This window comes from Heloderma suspectum, chromosome 4 (assembly GCF_057233095.1).
Source record: "Heloderma suspectum isolate Gila_16-S chromosome 4, 16-S_ref, whole genome shotgun sequence".
NCBI lineage: Eukaryota > Metazoa > Chordata > Lepidosauria > Squamata > Helodermatidae > Heloderma > Heloderma suspectum.
Genome location: NC_139461.1, coordinates 167,137,950 through 167,154,221, shown reverse-complemented (window position 1 = coordinate 167,154,221; position 16,272 = coordinate 167,137,950). Strand labels below are relative to the sequence as shown.

General features: G+C 41.5%; 1 protein-coding gene across 3 annotated transcripts in view; it reads left to right on the top strand.

Moving 5' to 3' along the window:
• Nucleotides 1-6,889, top strand: part of RC3H1 (ring finger and CCCH-type domains 1) — a 96,176-nt gene extending 89,287 nt beyond the window's left edge. Inside the window, exons 16-20 of one of the 3 annotated variants that reach the window (XM_084851192.1) lie at nucleotides 415-502; nucleotides 609-738; nucleotides 3,132-3,302; nucleotides 3,927-4,033; nucleotides 6,505-6,889. In XM_084851192.1, coding sequence (XP_084707318.1) covers nucleotides 415-502; nucleotides 609-738; nucleotides 3,132-3,302; nucleotides 3,927-4,033; nucleotides 6,505-6,658 — 650 coding nt within the window. In that variant the 3' untranslated portion in view covers nucleotides 6,659-6,889. The remainder of the gene's footprint in view (nucleotides 1-414; nucleotides 503-608; nucleotides 739-3,131; nucleotides 3,303-3,926; nucleotides 4,034-6,504) is intronic. The other 2 variants (XM_084851193.1, XM_084851194.1) reach the window with 2 other exon arrangements.
• The last annotated feature ends 9,383 nt before the right edge of the window (nucleotides 6,890-16,272 follow it).

Sequence of the window (16,272 nt, the reverse complement as noted above, 5' to 3'; positions counted from 1 at the left end):
CTGTCTCTCTGCATACTTCTCTTATTTTGAAGATCTCCAACCCGTGGCAGGGGCGGGGAGATACTCCCTGTTCATGCACACTTTCATTGCGGTTCTTCAACCTCTCTTCTTCTCCTTTTCATCCCATCCACCAAATACTTTATGATGGCTTTTTAAAAGAGGAGGAAAATAGGGCCCACGGCTATCGACATTGTTGCAGACTTCCAGAAACAGCTTTTGTCTTATACTTCCTGCACAAAAGTAAAGAAAAAATGTATGGTTATCAGTGGTCTGCTGTTGTAAAAGCAGCTCTGCACAGGTATAACATTGCATACAGGGTTGCCTCAGAAATTGGGCAGCTGTATCTGTTCTACCATAATTGTAATACAAATATTTTAAGGTCTTTTTACATAGACTTTTCCAATTGCTTTACAGATTACAGCCCTTACGGAACACACAGTGCATGGGGAGGTTCATATTCACCCCATCAAAACATATCTTCTCAGGGACGCCTTAGTGACAGGTAGGAGTATTTGCACTTGCTATTCTTGGCTGGACATACTGCACACACTCTGAAAAAAATAACCAAAACGTCTTGCCTCTTTTTTCAAACTATTCTGTTTCCAAAGGGAGAGGCTGTCTATGACAGACGTTGCTGGCCATGGGAAGCCTCTGCCCTCATCTGAGAGGGAACAGCAGCTTCGACTTGAACTGCAGCAACTAAACCATCAGATTAGCCAGCAGACTCGAGGACTGGAGGTGGGTACTCATATCCTCTGTCTTTTTCTAGGAAAGGATTGGAGAAACTGCATGAGAGAGAGAGAGAGCGCACTCTGAATATAAATGTATCTTTCTTTGATTATGTTATATTCAAATCATTTTATAGCATTTCAGAATGAAGGACTGATCATCACTATTTAGCAATTTGAAATATGGTCTTAAACTTACAATAATAAGAGAAAAATGGTTGCAATCTATAGTACAATTGCCTGAAGGCTTCTAATTTTGTATTCATTTGTTTCACCCGTCACTCACACATGTGCCTGCATGTTAGTTCCAATACTGACATAGTTTCATTTCCCTATTTCTTTGATCTACAAAGTGGAGGTAGTGAACTTTCTGTATTATTGTTTATTATTTGCTTTTATGTTGATTGACATTTCCTTCCAAAATAGCACAAGGCCAAATGATGGTTTTATATAATTTGTATCAAAAAGTCATGCTGGAAGTGTTAATGGTGACATTGATTTCTCGGGATGAGCATGTATGTTTCTTCCAGAAGCAATGGGCATTAGTGATAGCTGTAGTACATATATATCCTAAAATAGCGGTGTCCTCATAAAACAAACAGAGAGACATTGTGGTAGTTTATTGGAAAGCCTACAGCTACTTCAGTTCAGGTTTTCCCAAGTGGCAGTCACTTTTAGTCTTTATTCTAGGAAGGCTTGGCTTACCCAAGGCAAGGGAACAAGTTTCTCTGAGCAGAAATGATAGATACAAGAAGTAACATATTTTTCAGTTCAAGAACAAGATACACATTTATGCTTACTTATTGCATGCCCGCTTTTGCTGATGCTGTAATGGAGGAGTATTGGATGGTTTGAAAATACCCACCTGACTGTTACTCTCCATTATTATCATTATCATTATTGATGAGAGACCTAACATTGTGCTAGATGCTGAAGAAGTTAAAAACAAAAACAAAAAGTTTCCATAGCTGTCTCTGGGCCATAGACATTTCTAAATTATTAAATCTGTAAACTTCAGTGATAATAACACCTTGAAAATGAAACGATTCAAACAAATACTCATTGATACAATTAGATATATAATAGACACTGTCTAGGGGCCATGGGGTTTTTTGGTTTCTGGGAATGGAGCTTGGAGCCAGGGCTCTGAATCCAGTTCCCAGAAAGTATGCTCCTCGCCCTCCTCGTAGCCAGCATTGTTCTTTCTGTGCTGGCTACTTCTCCACATCGGGGAATGGAGTGTGGAGAGAGCAAAAAGGGGGTGGTCCCAGGCGTGGGGAGGGAAGGAGACTGCAGAAGCCTCTCTTCGAGGCCATGCAGCCTCCCCCCCCCACACACACACACACACACTGACGAAATTGCACATCTAGCCAAAAATGCAGGGCGGTTGGAGCACAGAGGAGAGGATTCCCTCTGTGCTCTGGCCACCATGCATTGGATAGGCATCAGCCTCTGAGTTTGGTGGCTGATGTCTATTTCCATAGGACTGCGCCCTTAATTTCAAATATCTTCTGGATAGTTTTAAGATGTTTTACAGGATGGGCCCTACAGGTCAGATCCTTGGTTAAATAAGTCAGCTTCAGCTCAGCACCAATGTGCAATAAGCTTGATTGCAGGCAATCTAGGAGACACCAAAAGCCTGCGTGCTTCTGATTTATTCCCAAGGTTTGTATTATGGCTACATTTCTGCTGTCTACATGCAACCATGCCTTTCTTTCAATTGTGCAATAAAATTGGTAGGCAGTGAATCCCGGATAGGTAGCGAAAGAGCATGCTGCTTCTCACAATGTGTAATTACCTTATTGAATTCACTGCTACAAGTTATAGTGATGGCCACTAGCTTGGATAGCCTCAAGGAGAACAGGCCTATCAGTGGCTTGTAGCGATGATAGCTAAATGGTGTCTCTGTTTTCAGAGTATACCTCTGAATACCAGTTGCTGGGAAATTATAGCAGAATGGTTGTTGCCACCTTGACCTAATTGTGGGCTTTCTAGAGGCAAGTGGCTGCTGGTAAAACTAAAACGCTGGACTCCGTGAGCCCTTGATGTGATTCAGCAAGACATTTCTTTTGTGAGTGCAGTTTGCTTTTATCACACCGTCAGCTTAGAACATATTTCCAAATATCACTTCTTATGCAACAAGTAGAAATGAAAGATTGAACAGTTTCACAAAGCTTGGAAAAACTCTGCATGTTTCATAAACTATATTTCTGTTTTAAGATTGCCTTCATCTGCATATAAAACATTCTTGGGAATAATGGCCAATTTGTATATTTCATATAAAAGGAAAGAAGGTTGGACTTAGGGAACCAAGCAATACTCCTGAGTTTGGGCCTAATTCCCATGTCTGCATGGTGTATTTTGTGTGCTCAGTTGTGTATGTGCTTGGCTTTGTGCATTTAGGGTGTTAGTAACAGGCTGCTGTTGCAGAGGGAGGCGACCCCCTTGGCAGGCCAACCACAGCCCCCACCGCCACCTCCTAAGTGGCCTGGAATGATCTCAAGTGAACAGCTGAGCTTGGAGCTGCACCAGGTGGAGAGGGAAATCGGAAAGAGAACCCGGGAACTGAGCATGGTGAGTGTTTCGTGGGTGGGCAGAGGAGATGGAAGACTCAGCTGGTGCTTCTGCTGGTGCTGCCTGGTGAGCTGCAGCGCTGCTTCATATGTTATAGGGAAGTGCCATGCTGAGTGGCTGCTGCTAGTGTTAGCCAGTCTTATGATTTCTGAGGCTAGAGTGCTTTATTTTAAATATTCTGGCATTGGTAGCGGTGGGGATCTTAAGGTGATTTTGTGAGGTGCCATATATAAGAACTTTGCAGTTGAGTCTTGGCAAGCACTTCGATTGACAGCAAATCATTCAGTCTCTTAAGCAACAGATACAGGCTGCGTTGCAAACTGCACACAAAACCAGTTAAATGGCATTTTGAAGTGGGGGGCAGTGGTTTTCCCGCCCGTGGTGATGGACTTCCTCAGTCTTTGCTGCTTGGTACATGTGCTTTTAGGAAGGTTTGTATCGTTATCAAATAGATGGGACGGATACGTCTAAGGCTTATGTTCCTTTCCCTTGTGGCTTTTGTGTGGGTTGTTCTGTACAACTTCGTCTGGTGTTCTACAGTTGTATTTTCCCTCACATGTGGAACAAGCTTGCAAAAGCTTTTTGTACATAGTGAATTGTAGGTTTTTCCTTCCTTTTCCCAAGGAGAGCCAATCTTCACTAGATGTGAAAAGCAAAGTGAGTGCCAGTAAACAGACAGAAAATGGACAGCAAAGCAAGATACCAGCTGAGGACCTTGCATTGACATTCAGGTAATAGAACACTTTCCTTGATATCCTTGAATCAGATTAAGACCGTATATGTTGGGCATAATAATTTTCATTTTGTAGATGTGGTTGAAAGCATGCAAAGCTCGAGAAATAGCACTTCACTAACATCCACAGCATACTTTTTCCAGTGGTTGTTGTTCCTTCCAAACACATTAAATTAGTCTACATACAATAGGAAGAAGAGTGTGGTACCATTTGGCCACCATAACCATCTTAGAATGACATTGGTTGTAGCACCTTGAAAACATAATTGTTTGGGGGTGACTTAAATTTGATAAAGGTTCTAAATCAGGCCAGTACAGCTTGTGACCCATCAAGTCAAAATTCAGCCTACCTGCCATAAGAACATAAGAAGAGCCCTGCTGGATTAGACCAAGAGCCCATCTAGTCCAGCATTCTGTTCACACAGTGGCCAACCAGCTGTCAACCAGGAACCCACAAGCAGGGCATCAGAGCAACAGCACCCTCCCACCCATGTTCCTCAGCAACTGGTGTACATAGGCTCACTGCCTCTGGTTCTGAAGCTAGCACATAGCCATCAGGACTAGTAGCCATCGATAGCCTTCTCCTCCATGAATGAATGAATGAATTTATTTATTTAATAAATTTATTAATCGCCCATCTGGCTGGTCACCCAGCCACTCTGGGCAATGTACAATAATAAAAACAGTTTAAACAATAAAATTCTACATTAAAAACAACATATTTCTAAAAATACCCTAACCCACCCCAAATGCCTGCCTGAACAACCACGTTTTTAATGCGTGGCAGAAGCTCATTAAAGAGGGGGCATGGCGGAGTTCCCTAGGGAGGGAGTTCCACAGAGTGGGGGCCATCACAGAGAAGGCCCTCTCCCTCGTCCTCACCAGTCTACCTGTCCTGGCTGATGGGACAGAGAGAAGGCCATCCAAGGCTGATCTTGTTGAGCGGCCTATCTGGTGTTGCTGGAGGCGCTCCTTGAGATAGGCTGGGCCGGAACTATATAGGGTTTTAAAGGTCAAAACCAACACCTTGAATTTGGCCTGGAAAACAACTGGTAACCAGTGCAACTCCTTCAGCACTGGAGTGATGTGAATTTGTCCAATCCCCTTTTAAAGCCATCCAAACTGGTAGCCATCGCTACATCCTGTGGTAGTGAATTCCATAGTTTAACTATGCACTGTGTGAAGAAGTACTTCCTATGTATAGTGCCAGATGCTTGACAAACCTTCCTGCTTTTTCCATTGTAGGAAGGCAGCAGAAAAATTATTGAACCCCCTATTGGGCCCGTGCACGTGGCTTGATAGGCTGCCTTTGGCTTTTTGGGTCACAAGTTATACAGGACTGTTTGATATACTTACTGGGTACAATAGTATTCTGGGTGGTAAATACTATGAAATACGTTGTAATTTCTTAACGATGCCTAACTAAGATAAGTTGGACGAAGAACAGTAATCAAATCTCATAGTTTGGCTAATCTAACATGGGTAGTAAAATGCCTTGTACTTGGTTGTTGTTTATTCTGGTGTGTAGAGCAAAACAGTATAAAGAAGAATAGCTTTTTTCAGTATAGTTTTAAATTGCAGAGTGCATTGACAACTAGATAACTGTGTGATTGACAGTTGCATAAGCAATGTTTTTGTTTGTATTTATATGGCAGTTACCTTAAAAGTACTGCAGATAAAGTCTACCTCTTTCATTGGACAAAAGTGATCTACACCACTTTGTCTGGTAGGACTATTATATATCACCAGACTGCCTTGAATAGCTATGCCAAAGCTGTACCTTAATGAGGCTGAATGTGGATTTTTTCTGTCCACTAATGTGTGCCTTTCCTTAGTCTTGACTGCATTTTTATTGTTTTACGGAGAGTATAATTCATGGAATGCACATTGTTGTTCAATTAATTGTTCATTAACAATTTTCAGTGGGAAAGGTTGGAGGACTTGCTTGACTGTCCCACTGAAATGGATGGTGCTTCATTTCAGTGGGACAGAAAGCCAGCGAGGGCTGGGGGAGCCAGCTGTGAGCAACCTGTGGGATTGGGAAAGGTTGTGTGCTTGTATGTCTGAATGGACGGGGCTCCATGTATGAGAGAAAAAAAGATGCAGAGAGAAAGGTTTTTTGTGGGGGGCGGGATTTTGGAGGTATCCTGAGAAGGTGTGTGGTCTCCATGTGCTAGAGTCAGGAGGAGAAGAAAAGGACATACGTGTGTGTATTCCTGCATGATGGGTCCGTGTGTGTGGGCGGAGGGGAGAGAAAGTGTGTGGGAGAAGGAGACTGAATCTATGAGTGGTGATCCATAGTGCCAAATGTTCCCACAGCCCAAAATGGTTGGCTACCCCTGACATAGCCAACCATATTCAGGTTCTCTTCTCAATTTTGTCCAGTTCAACTTCATTCCATTTCTCTTTGTTCTCCCTGACCCCACTGCCTTCACTGTACTTTTTTTTTTCCTTTTCGACATTCTTCAGCAGTGATGTTCCAAATGGATCAGCCCCAACCCAAGAAAACATTGGCCTTCTCTCGAACAAAACTGCAGCTCTGAGCTTGTCGGAAGATACCGAAGGGGGAGGAGGTGACCAGGATACCCAGAGGACAGGAGCAACGCCCACCTCTGCTCCCTGAAGGAACAAGAGTGTCTCTCCACTTGTGTTAGGGGATCACTTTTTCCTCTCCTAGGGATAATGGGAGACACTGAGCAAGAATGGAAACAGCAGCAGGTCCTGAGACAATGTGCACAACACCACTACTAGAAACAAACCCTGCACATAGTTCACATTAACACATTTTTTAATTAAAAAATGAAAATTAGCAGTATCTGCAAGCAACTCAGATTAAATTTGTTTTTGTTCTGTGAATGAACTTTATTTTAATAACTTTGGATGCCTTGAATGCCAGGGCTTTAAAAGAAACAGATATTATATATATTTATATATATATATAATACACACACACTCTGTTTGATTAATTGTATGATCTTAATGAGGTAGGTTTTCTCTTTTATTTTGGTATTATTACATACCCAGTGTATAATTCCTTCTAGGCCTCTTTCCTCCTCCCTTCAAAACAAGCTCACTCATCATTGCTTTGTGTGAGCTTGAAAGGAAAATAGGGAATATGAGATGGAGGAGGAAGCTCTAAATTGCCTGGTGAGAAAATGTGTAGCAGAGTTTCTGAAAGTAACTCTTTGTAGATGCTAGTTCCTTGTCATTATCCATCGTATTTCCTAACCATGATAGCTTTTAAACTTTAGGTTATGGAGCATTTATCATCACCTCAACAATAACAAACTTCATAGGATGCAGAAGACCTCAGGGATTGGTTTTTCCATTTCTGAAAGGAGTGGAGTTGCCTGGCTCTTTGTTCAGTATAAATTGGCTAATATTGATTGAATGTGGTACTCTTGATAGGCAACAGGTGTGTTCCGTCTGCAGATATGCAGATTAAAAGCAACAATACCTAAACTACATCGGAGAAGTATCTGGAAATAGGTGTAGAGTAGCTTCAGATCAGGATGTGGGGGTTAGGATGGGATGTGCAGGTCTCCCTGCTTCTTTGTCATGTCCAAAGGAGAGCTTCCACATTATCTTTTGTACCTTGATGAGGATTGCATGATATTCTAATGTAAGGAGAGCTTTGGCATCTGTTCTATTTTAGATGTGATGGGAAAGCATGGAGACAGGAAGCACAGGCACCTTTTACTTCCTGTTCCCTCTGCATTTTTATTGCATCCAAAGCTGCTCTTGGATGTCATTGACCTCTCTTGGGAGAATGGATGGGGTTGTGTTGCCCTCACCGCCGTATTTAATCTTTGAAAGTCAGAGCTTCCTCTGTATAATGGAGAGACTGGCTTCCAAGAAAATAGAACTCCTCAGTTTTACTTTCAGCAATTCTGTCTCAAAAGCAACACTTGTTAGAACTTACATGAGATGGAAACCTTTTTGTTTCTACAGGTCACATTTCATTTATGACTATCCTTAAAATGCCACTGTTGCAGGCAGAGTTCTTACTCATGCTGTGCATATTTTGACTTCCTTCCTCATCTCTCCCTCTTACCTGTACATGGGTAGAGATGCTCTGGGTGGACATCTTTGCAAAAGCTTCCTCACATCTTTTAGTGCTGATTCTCCATATGAATTAGACTACTAAATCTCAGAAAGCACTGGCTATGTAATAAGTTGAAGCATTGCTTTGGTTGGGTAAAAGCAGAAATTTATTAATCTTGTTTTAGGTTATTTTTCTTCCCTGAAGGTCCATTAAGGTCAAAACACCCTTCAGCTGTTTTGCATCTGTCTTAACTGTTAAATAAAACAAAATGGGGGGGATACAGTCCCCCTGTTGCCTACCAGTAGGAGTGTCCAAGCAGAAGACTCTTTTGAGTAGTGATTATTTAATTTGCCCAGTCAAGGCACCGCATTTATATACTATTTCACATTGAATTTGATTATGCCCTACAGACCTGGCTGGCCAAAAATTTGATATACATATTGGCTTGGGAATCGAGCATTCATTTTTTATTTAAATAAAAAAAATTATATATATATATGTATATGTATATATACACATATATATGTAGTTATATCTGTATATATATTGGGTATGTTTTAAGAATTTTTTCACATGAGTGCAGCTGTTCTAAAACATCTGGGAGGTAGAGGCACTGAAAATATATCTCAAAAGGCATTTTAACTCTTTTCTCTTAAACCCATGCACCACTCTATCGGAACTTCAACACATGAAATGTTTTTTCTTTTTTCACACTACCTCCCCTGTTCCAGTGAGGTATGGCTAGAAATGCATGTTCTTCTCTTTATGGGAATTGCTCACTTGAGGGAGCCCATGACAGCTTTCTGCCTTCCCTGGTGAGGAGAGCAATGAAGCAGGCAAGAACCACGCTAACTTTGCTTTTAAATATTATTTTCCTTGTCATTTTTCCCAACATAGGAAGTATTTTCAGGGAACCCACTGTATTATCCCTACTATAAAGAGCCTAGTCCAGAATACAACTGTCTCACTTTTGGCTAGAAAAGAAAATTTCATCAACCTACTATATAAATTAGGTGGCTCTCTTTTTAAAGGTGTTTCCTTCTAGTGAGAGTCAGATCTGGAGAAACAGAAAAAGTGGCTTTCTTTGTGCCAAGCTGATTAATTTCCATACATACATACTGTCTATTTATAGGCTCATGTGTAGGGTACGGGACACTGAAAAAAGCGCAGTCTATACACATGCCTAATCTCCCTGCTGTATGTGTTGACGCTTGGAGGAATGCGCAGAATGTGTGGAAAATGCTATTGTTGACATTTTTTTGTAAAGTTTCTGCTATACAATTGCATGCTCTGAACGTGAGCTTTTAAAGGAAACCTCTTAACATTTGTCCCACCACCTTCCTGGAGCTGTACTTTGTGCATGATGTACTGTCCAGGTTAATGTCCTGTTTGCATAAGCAAATAGGTTTGCTTAACCTCTGCAAACCACATTGATCTTGGCTTAGTTTCCTGTTTTCCCTCATTTTTTGTGAAGTTTCATCAACAAACACGAACAGATAGGGAACTAGGAAAGACTTTACATTTTTTGGAGATGTTTAGGTAAAATGTACTGGCTTTCAAGTAGAAGAAACTGTAAAAACGTAGTTCTCCTCTGCTGTTTTATAATCTACAAGTAATGTGTGTTTGCCTTTACGTTAGCTTCAGATTCTGTACCTTTGAACTCTGGACAAGTCTGAAAATCTTTGCCTTCTAACAATTCAGAAACAGGGAAACAGTCAAATACATATGCATATCTGAACCTTTACAACATCCTCCACTCTGCATGTATACTGTGCTTGGGTTAGTATCACATTTTTCTCTGAGACATTTAGAATAACACTCATAAATATAATTAGTGAACCATTCTGTAGATTACCACTTTCATTCCATTATGTTGTTTTATAACACAAAGTAATAATGGATTCTGATTTTTTAAATTCCTTATTCAAACATTGCAAGAGCACACCGAGCTGGATGACACATGTCACCACTTGCAGCAGAGGTAGGCAACCCGGTGCTCTCCAGGTGTTTTGGACTACAACCCTCATAATCCCTGACCATTAGCCATTTTGGCTAGTGCTGATGGGAGGTGTAATGCCTGGAGGGCACCAGTTTGTTTAGCCCTTCGTATACTTAGATGCTATGTCATAAGATAGGCTTAGTAATGTGTACTCACTTAAACACTCCTTGGTGGTTAGAACAAAGTTTAATTCCAAGCAAGTTTTATGAAGCATTGCAGGTAAATTCAGAAAAAGTAACTCAGGGGCCCAGACTTCAGAATAACCTTGAACTAATTGACTCTGTGTATGCAGAAATGTAATTCCCACTGCCCTTAAATAATTGTGAAGTGTTTTTTGTTCATACTCTTTCAGATTAATCTGAATGCTTTTGGCGAATGAGGATCAGCAGTAGCCATTCTAATTTTGCTGTTCTTTTCGAGCTTCTTGTGCTTCTTGCCTTTTCATCTCACCTCTATAGACGTGCCCCTCACTCTCCCTTATCATGCACCAGTTGACAGCTTGCTGCCTCAAAATAGAGCATTCAAATGAATTCGCTTAGCCAATAACTTCTGTGAAGTTGCCTTTTCTAATGGTGTTATTACTCAGTGATGCACAAATGTGGTATTGCCCCTACTGGTAGGCAAATGAGGGGGTCTGTATAAATGTGGAAAATACCCCTTTTTCATTCAAGGAGAGCCAAAGACTTGTGCTTTACTCTTGGTTTGTTTGTTTTATTCCTTCTTTCTCTGTTCATTTTACTGGGCTAGCCAGTTTGGATTGAAAAACTTGTGATGTTTTATGTTTTCAGCTCTTAACACTGGTAGAAAGATGTAAAAGCTCATGATTGTCAAGCCTTACAAAAATATGTTTAGTGATGATGGATTATTAACACATTTCAGAATGTGTTTAAACATTATTACGTTTGCAGCGATTTATCTAACTCCTTCAACTTTTTAAAAAAGACAATATTTGAACACTCTCCCACTTCTCTTCAGTTTACAACTAGCAAGGAAAGGGCTTATTTTTAAAACCATTATTGTTTATTTTCATTGTTCCTGCTTGAAGTTTTCTATTGAACTTTAGCAAAAGTAAATGTAAGGAAGCTTTAAAGGGACTGGAGAGAGACTCTGAATAGAAGTAGCACCAAATGTAATGAGACTGCAGAAGCAAATGCATGCAGACACACTGTATATGCTGATTACACAGGTAGATCTGTGGTACTTGGCTGCAGAAGCTGTTCTTTCTGTCTGGTTAGGAATTCATAAATGAATCTACCATAAAGGCAATACTATGTAATTAAAAAGCACTCCTGTTTCATAGTTCTACTAACTTAGCAAGTATGGACTTCTTTAAAATAAGCAGTCCCAGGGAGGTCGCTCTTCTCCCTAATTTCAGCAGTATGTTCTTAGTGGAAATTGCATTATGGTCTACATGTTTGTGTATCTTTCTTTACAGAAGGTGCCTTTTTTCAGAGCTAGTTTTGCCAGGTTGTAATTTTGAAATCTTGCCTGTTCCTTTAAAGAGGCAGCAGAAGACTATACTGCTGATGAATCTCCTGTTCCTGATTCACTCATCCATCCCCACACCCTGCCCATTGTTGTAAGCAGAACTCCGGTTTTACCTTACAGCAGGGGCAGGGTAGATGGTAGACAAGTATACCAGTGGAAGAACTGGGTGGGAAGTCCCATAGCTGCCTACATTCCCCCTGCCACAAAACATCTTAAGTAGCAGACAGAACCTCCAGATTGTGATCTGATATCCCTATCCAGATTACTAGTCCAGATATTTATTTGGCTCAGTGTATTTTGCTTTGAACAAATTTTAATTTTATTAATTAGTATGAGAATTTTAAAAGAGTGACATTGGGTGACTATTGTCAGCAGTTTGGCTTTATATTACACATCCAACCTCCACACTGACTTGCTCAAGAAAGAACTTCAGAAAAGAGGGTGGGGAGGACTTCAGAATGTCATATCATGTCAGTGGCCTAATTCAGATGTACTGCTAAGCCATGGTTTAGCATTACAAGAATGAGCCACATTGCACATTGGGCTCCCACACTTCCTCCCTCCTCCTCCAGAGCAGCCGCAAGCATTTGGAAGCTTTTGCTTCTGTTTTAGATTGACTGTGGCTTGATGTATCATCCAAACCTGGTTGAACTCTGATTGATCTTAAGTATGGTTTGTTGGAGCAAGCCAACTTCAAACCACAGTTTATGAAGCTAGCATGATTCAACAAACGATAAGTTAAGATGAACCACAGTTAAGGTTCAGACAACTTGTTAATCTGGGGTTAATTGAAAACTGAAGTGGAAGCTTCTAATCTCATGGCTGTGCCAGAGGAGGAAAGGGAAGGGGGAGTGTGAGCCCAAGGTTTGCTGAAGCTCATTTTTGTAACAGTAAAGCATGGTTTAGTATTAAATGAATGCAGTCTATGAACTGATGGTACAGAATTTCCTATATTCTTCCCCCTCCCCCTCATGTGGCACACATCACAAAAGAAGCTTCTAAAAATTTACAGTTGTACGCTACGCACACAATACAGTTGTATGCTACGCACACAATAAACACCAATGGCCTTGATTGATTAACCTGTAGATTGCATGAGACCAGCTTAGTCTCTGTATCTGTAGGTGGTTTCTGATGCAATTGTGGGACATTAATAGAAACTAAATCCTTTGGAGGGTGCAGAATGAGCTCTTTTTTGCTATAAAAGGGGAACCCACTAAGCACTACAGAAATATTCTTCAAATTCACCATCACCCTGGTTTTCAGTCTGATCTTAAGCTGTTCGGAATTCACTTTGAACATGCAGCAGCTGCAGGGAAAAGGTCACTCCACATTTTTCAGGATCAGTTGTCCAATATACATCAGGGTAATTATTAAAAATGAAGAAGCACCCAAATTTATCCCCATTTCACCAGATCAGCCCAGAGATAGTCCTGGACTTAGCAAAAGGGTAGCTCAGTAAGTTGGGTGTTGTCCAAAGTAACACTGAGAGTTGCCCCCATTCCTTCACCGCTCCAGCGGGGTTTCTGTGGCATACGTTGTATTGGATACAGCAATAGATTTTCAGCATTTTAAGTGAAAATGTTATGACTAAAATAATTGTATTTTGATTTCTCTTTGAGATTTTGAGAGGCAGTGAACACTCCCAGCTTTCAATGTGATTGGATCCGAAGAGTTCAGTAGTAGCTACAGTTACCATTTGTTGACTAGGTAGCTTCTGTTCTGTCTAACATTAGTCACCTGTGTCTAAATAACTTATGTACTTAAGGCTGTCTGATACTTTTTTCCACATACAAAACATATCTACTTTTGGAGATGAAAATAATGGGGCGGGGTGGGGGAGAAAAATGTCATGCTTAAATGCTGTCTCTCTCTGAAAATTAAAAGTATTAGATATGCTGATGTTACATGTATCTTTTATAAAAACAAAATCCTGTGGAGTATTTGGTGTTTGCTATAAACAAAATTTGTTTGCTTTTGTGTATGTTAAAGTGACTTTGGGCACAATTGTAAATGGGAATGTCTTCCGCACAAGTCCCACTGAGTGTATGGGATGTGTGCAAGAAGACCATCTCTGTGCCCGCTTGTCGTTAATGTTAGTTTGTTGTAGCAGACAGTACTCACAAGTCTTTGGCATCCAAAACCAGATTGTGTAACTGGATCAGAATTCCACAACTGGATTTGCATAGGGAGCTCTTTCCAAGCTTAGCACTAGAAAAATTGGCTGGGGACAAGGAGTGAGATGGGTAATGCAGCCTGTTTTGCCAGCTATCTTTACAGCTCTCGGTTTCAGGCTCTGTACTCTGTACATAAAGGGATTCTCTGCTGCCTATTGTGAGTTTACAATTGCCTTGCAGTCTCTGCTTGCTATGTAAGCAGCCTCTTTGCTAACCATGTACCCCTTTCCTTAAAGGCGACCTTATCAGCAGCATGGTGGCATTTTTTATTAGTTTTCAAGGTCTGGCAATCGGCAATCTAGATTTTGCTCCTTATTTTTGTTCATCAAACCTGCCTCCCTCTCTCTCTTCAAAAGTCCCCTGGCCATTTCCAGTTGTGCAATTTCTCTATATGTGTGTGCATTCTTTATGGTTGTGGGGGGGGGGAGGGGGGTGTTAAGCCAAGTTTCCTTTGGTCTTTTTAGGATTGTACCAGTCTCCCCGAGACATTCTTAAGTCATTATCACCTTTTTGGGTGGAGTTCATTTTTTTTAATAACTTTTTTGACATTTTGGTGCATATATGCTTGGGATAGAGCTCATGTAATTTACCAATCGTATTGATTGTATGTGATTGTGCCCTGCGGAGGTATATTTAACAAAAAATAAAAAAAATAAAAATAAAAAAATAGTCTAGGGTGATGCTGATAATAAAGAAAACTCCAAGACATTGAGTTCAGGCAGTGAGTGACTTTGTAAATTTGCTTCAAGTTCACAGAGTTGACAGCTGTTGTTATGAAAACACTTACTTTGAGTTATTCCTTCCTTCAACCCTTTGCCTCCCCCCACACCCTGCCATATCCTCTTAACACAGGGGTGCACAACATTTTCAGGTCCAAGAGCTACATGTGATATTGGCTCAGATGTCAGGAGCCACATAAGAAGAACCGTGTTGAGGTTCTTTGGTTCTTCTTAAGAACCAAAAATATGCTAAAATAAGTGTCTTGACTTGGTGTCTGAATGCAGGTAAGAAAATAGCCAAGTACCCCCAAAACTCCACAAAGTGGGCACCACAGAGAAGCCCTCATCCCATGAAGCCACCATCTCTGTTTCAAATGATGGTAGGAGGAGAGTCTGCTGATGATCTAAGCATCTGAGTGGGTTCATAGGAGAGGAAGTGCTCCTTCCAGAAAGGACTGGAATTACTGTAGAAAAGTGCCTCTAGTTCCCAACCCAGTCAGGCACTCCAATGGGATACCATTATCAATAGTATCAAAAGCCATTCAGAGGCCAGAGATGTGCTCCCCCTGTCCAATTCACAGCAGAGGTCATACACCGGGGTGACAATGGCCTTTTTAGTTTTGAAAAGAGTTTGAAAGGGATCCAGTAATCAGAATTGTGCAGTGATAGCTGGAGGTTGGTCATCACCCCAAACAACCTTGCCCCCCCCAAAGATAACATTGGAGACCACATAATAATTTTAGAGAGTCTAACGAGGGCCCTTTCAATAGAGGTCTAGCCTTTGCCTCCTTTAAAACTGTTGGAATGGCACCGTCTCTCAGTGAAGGTGTTGTTACCACCACCCAGCCAATATCATACAGGTGGTAGGCATCACCCTAGTCATCAAAAATGACCGTACACTCAAGGTGCACAAACTGGAAAGTATTGATACAAACATGACAAGTAGAGATTGAGTGCATTCAGGACTGATTCTGCAGTTAATGCAGAGTCCAAGATGGAATGGATGTGAGCAACTTATATACAAGGAGGGGGGGTTCTCCTCCTGACCGGTACGCTCCACTCCTGCTCCCATCCACCCCCCCAGCTGTTTAAACTGCAAACGCTGCCTTGCTACTTGCTTACGTACTAACAGCATGCAACGTGTTTAGGGTAACTGGTGGTGAAAGTAAAGTTGCCAGGCCAACAGCATCCCAAAGCCTGAAAGTCGCAGGACTGGACCTCACAATTTCAGGGCTGTTACCTCTTGAAAGACAAAAATCTAATACTACACTTGTAAAGACTCAGAAAAAAATGGGAGGGAGGCTTGTCTGTCAGATCATCGTTTTAACATCATATTGTTACAGCCCATCAGGCCCAGTGCCAGCACATGGGATACCTGGGCAAGTGCAGTTACCCACTGCAGCTGGCCAACCTGCCTGCCTGCCTCATGGTGGCCAGGGAAATGGGGGCAGGGTGTTGCCACTGGCACGTGGGTAGTCTGCCTGCCTGCAAAGAAGTAAACTGGTAGGGGCTGCCAAGTACAGCTTCCCTGGGGCTTCCTGGAGCTGGGGCATCAGCCAATGAGGACGCTGTAAAACTCCTGGATCCCAAACCAAAGGTAGTAATGCTGATGATTCGAGCATTGCTACTAGATTTATCTAGATTGCTAAATAGGCAGCACTCTTGGAACTTGATGTTGGAAAAGTACATTCAAATCTTGCCAAACCCAGAGCACGTTCAGGAATTTGGTTGAAACTAGGGGCATCTCTACACCAGCCTAAAATCCTGCCTTTAAAGCAGGGCTTTCTGCTTCTGTTTTAAATGCAGGAT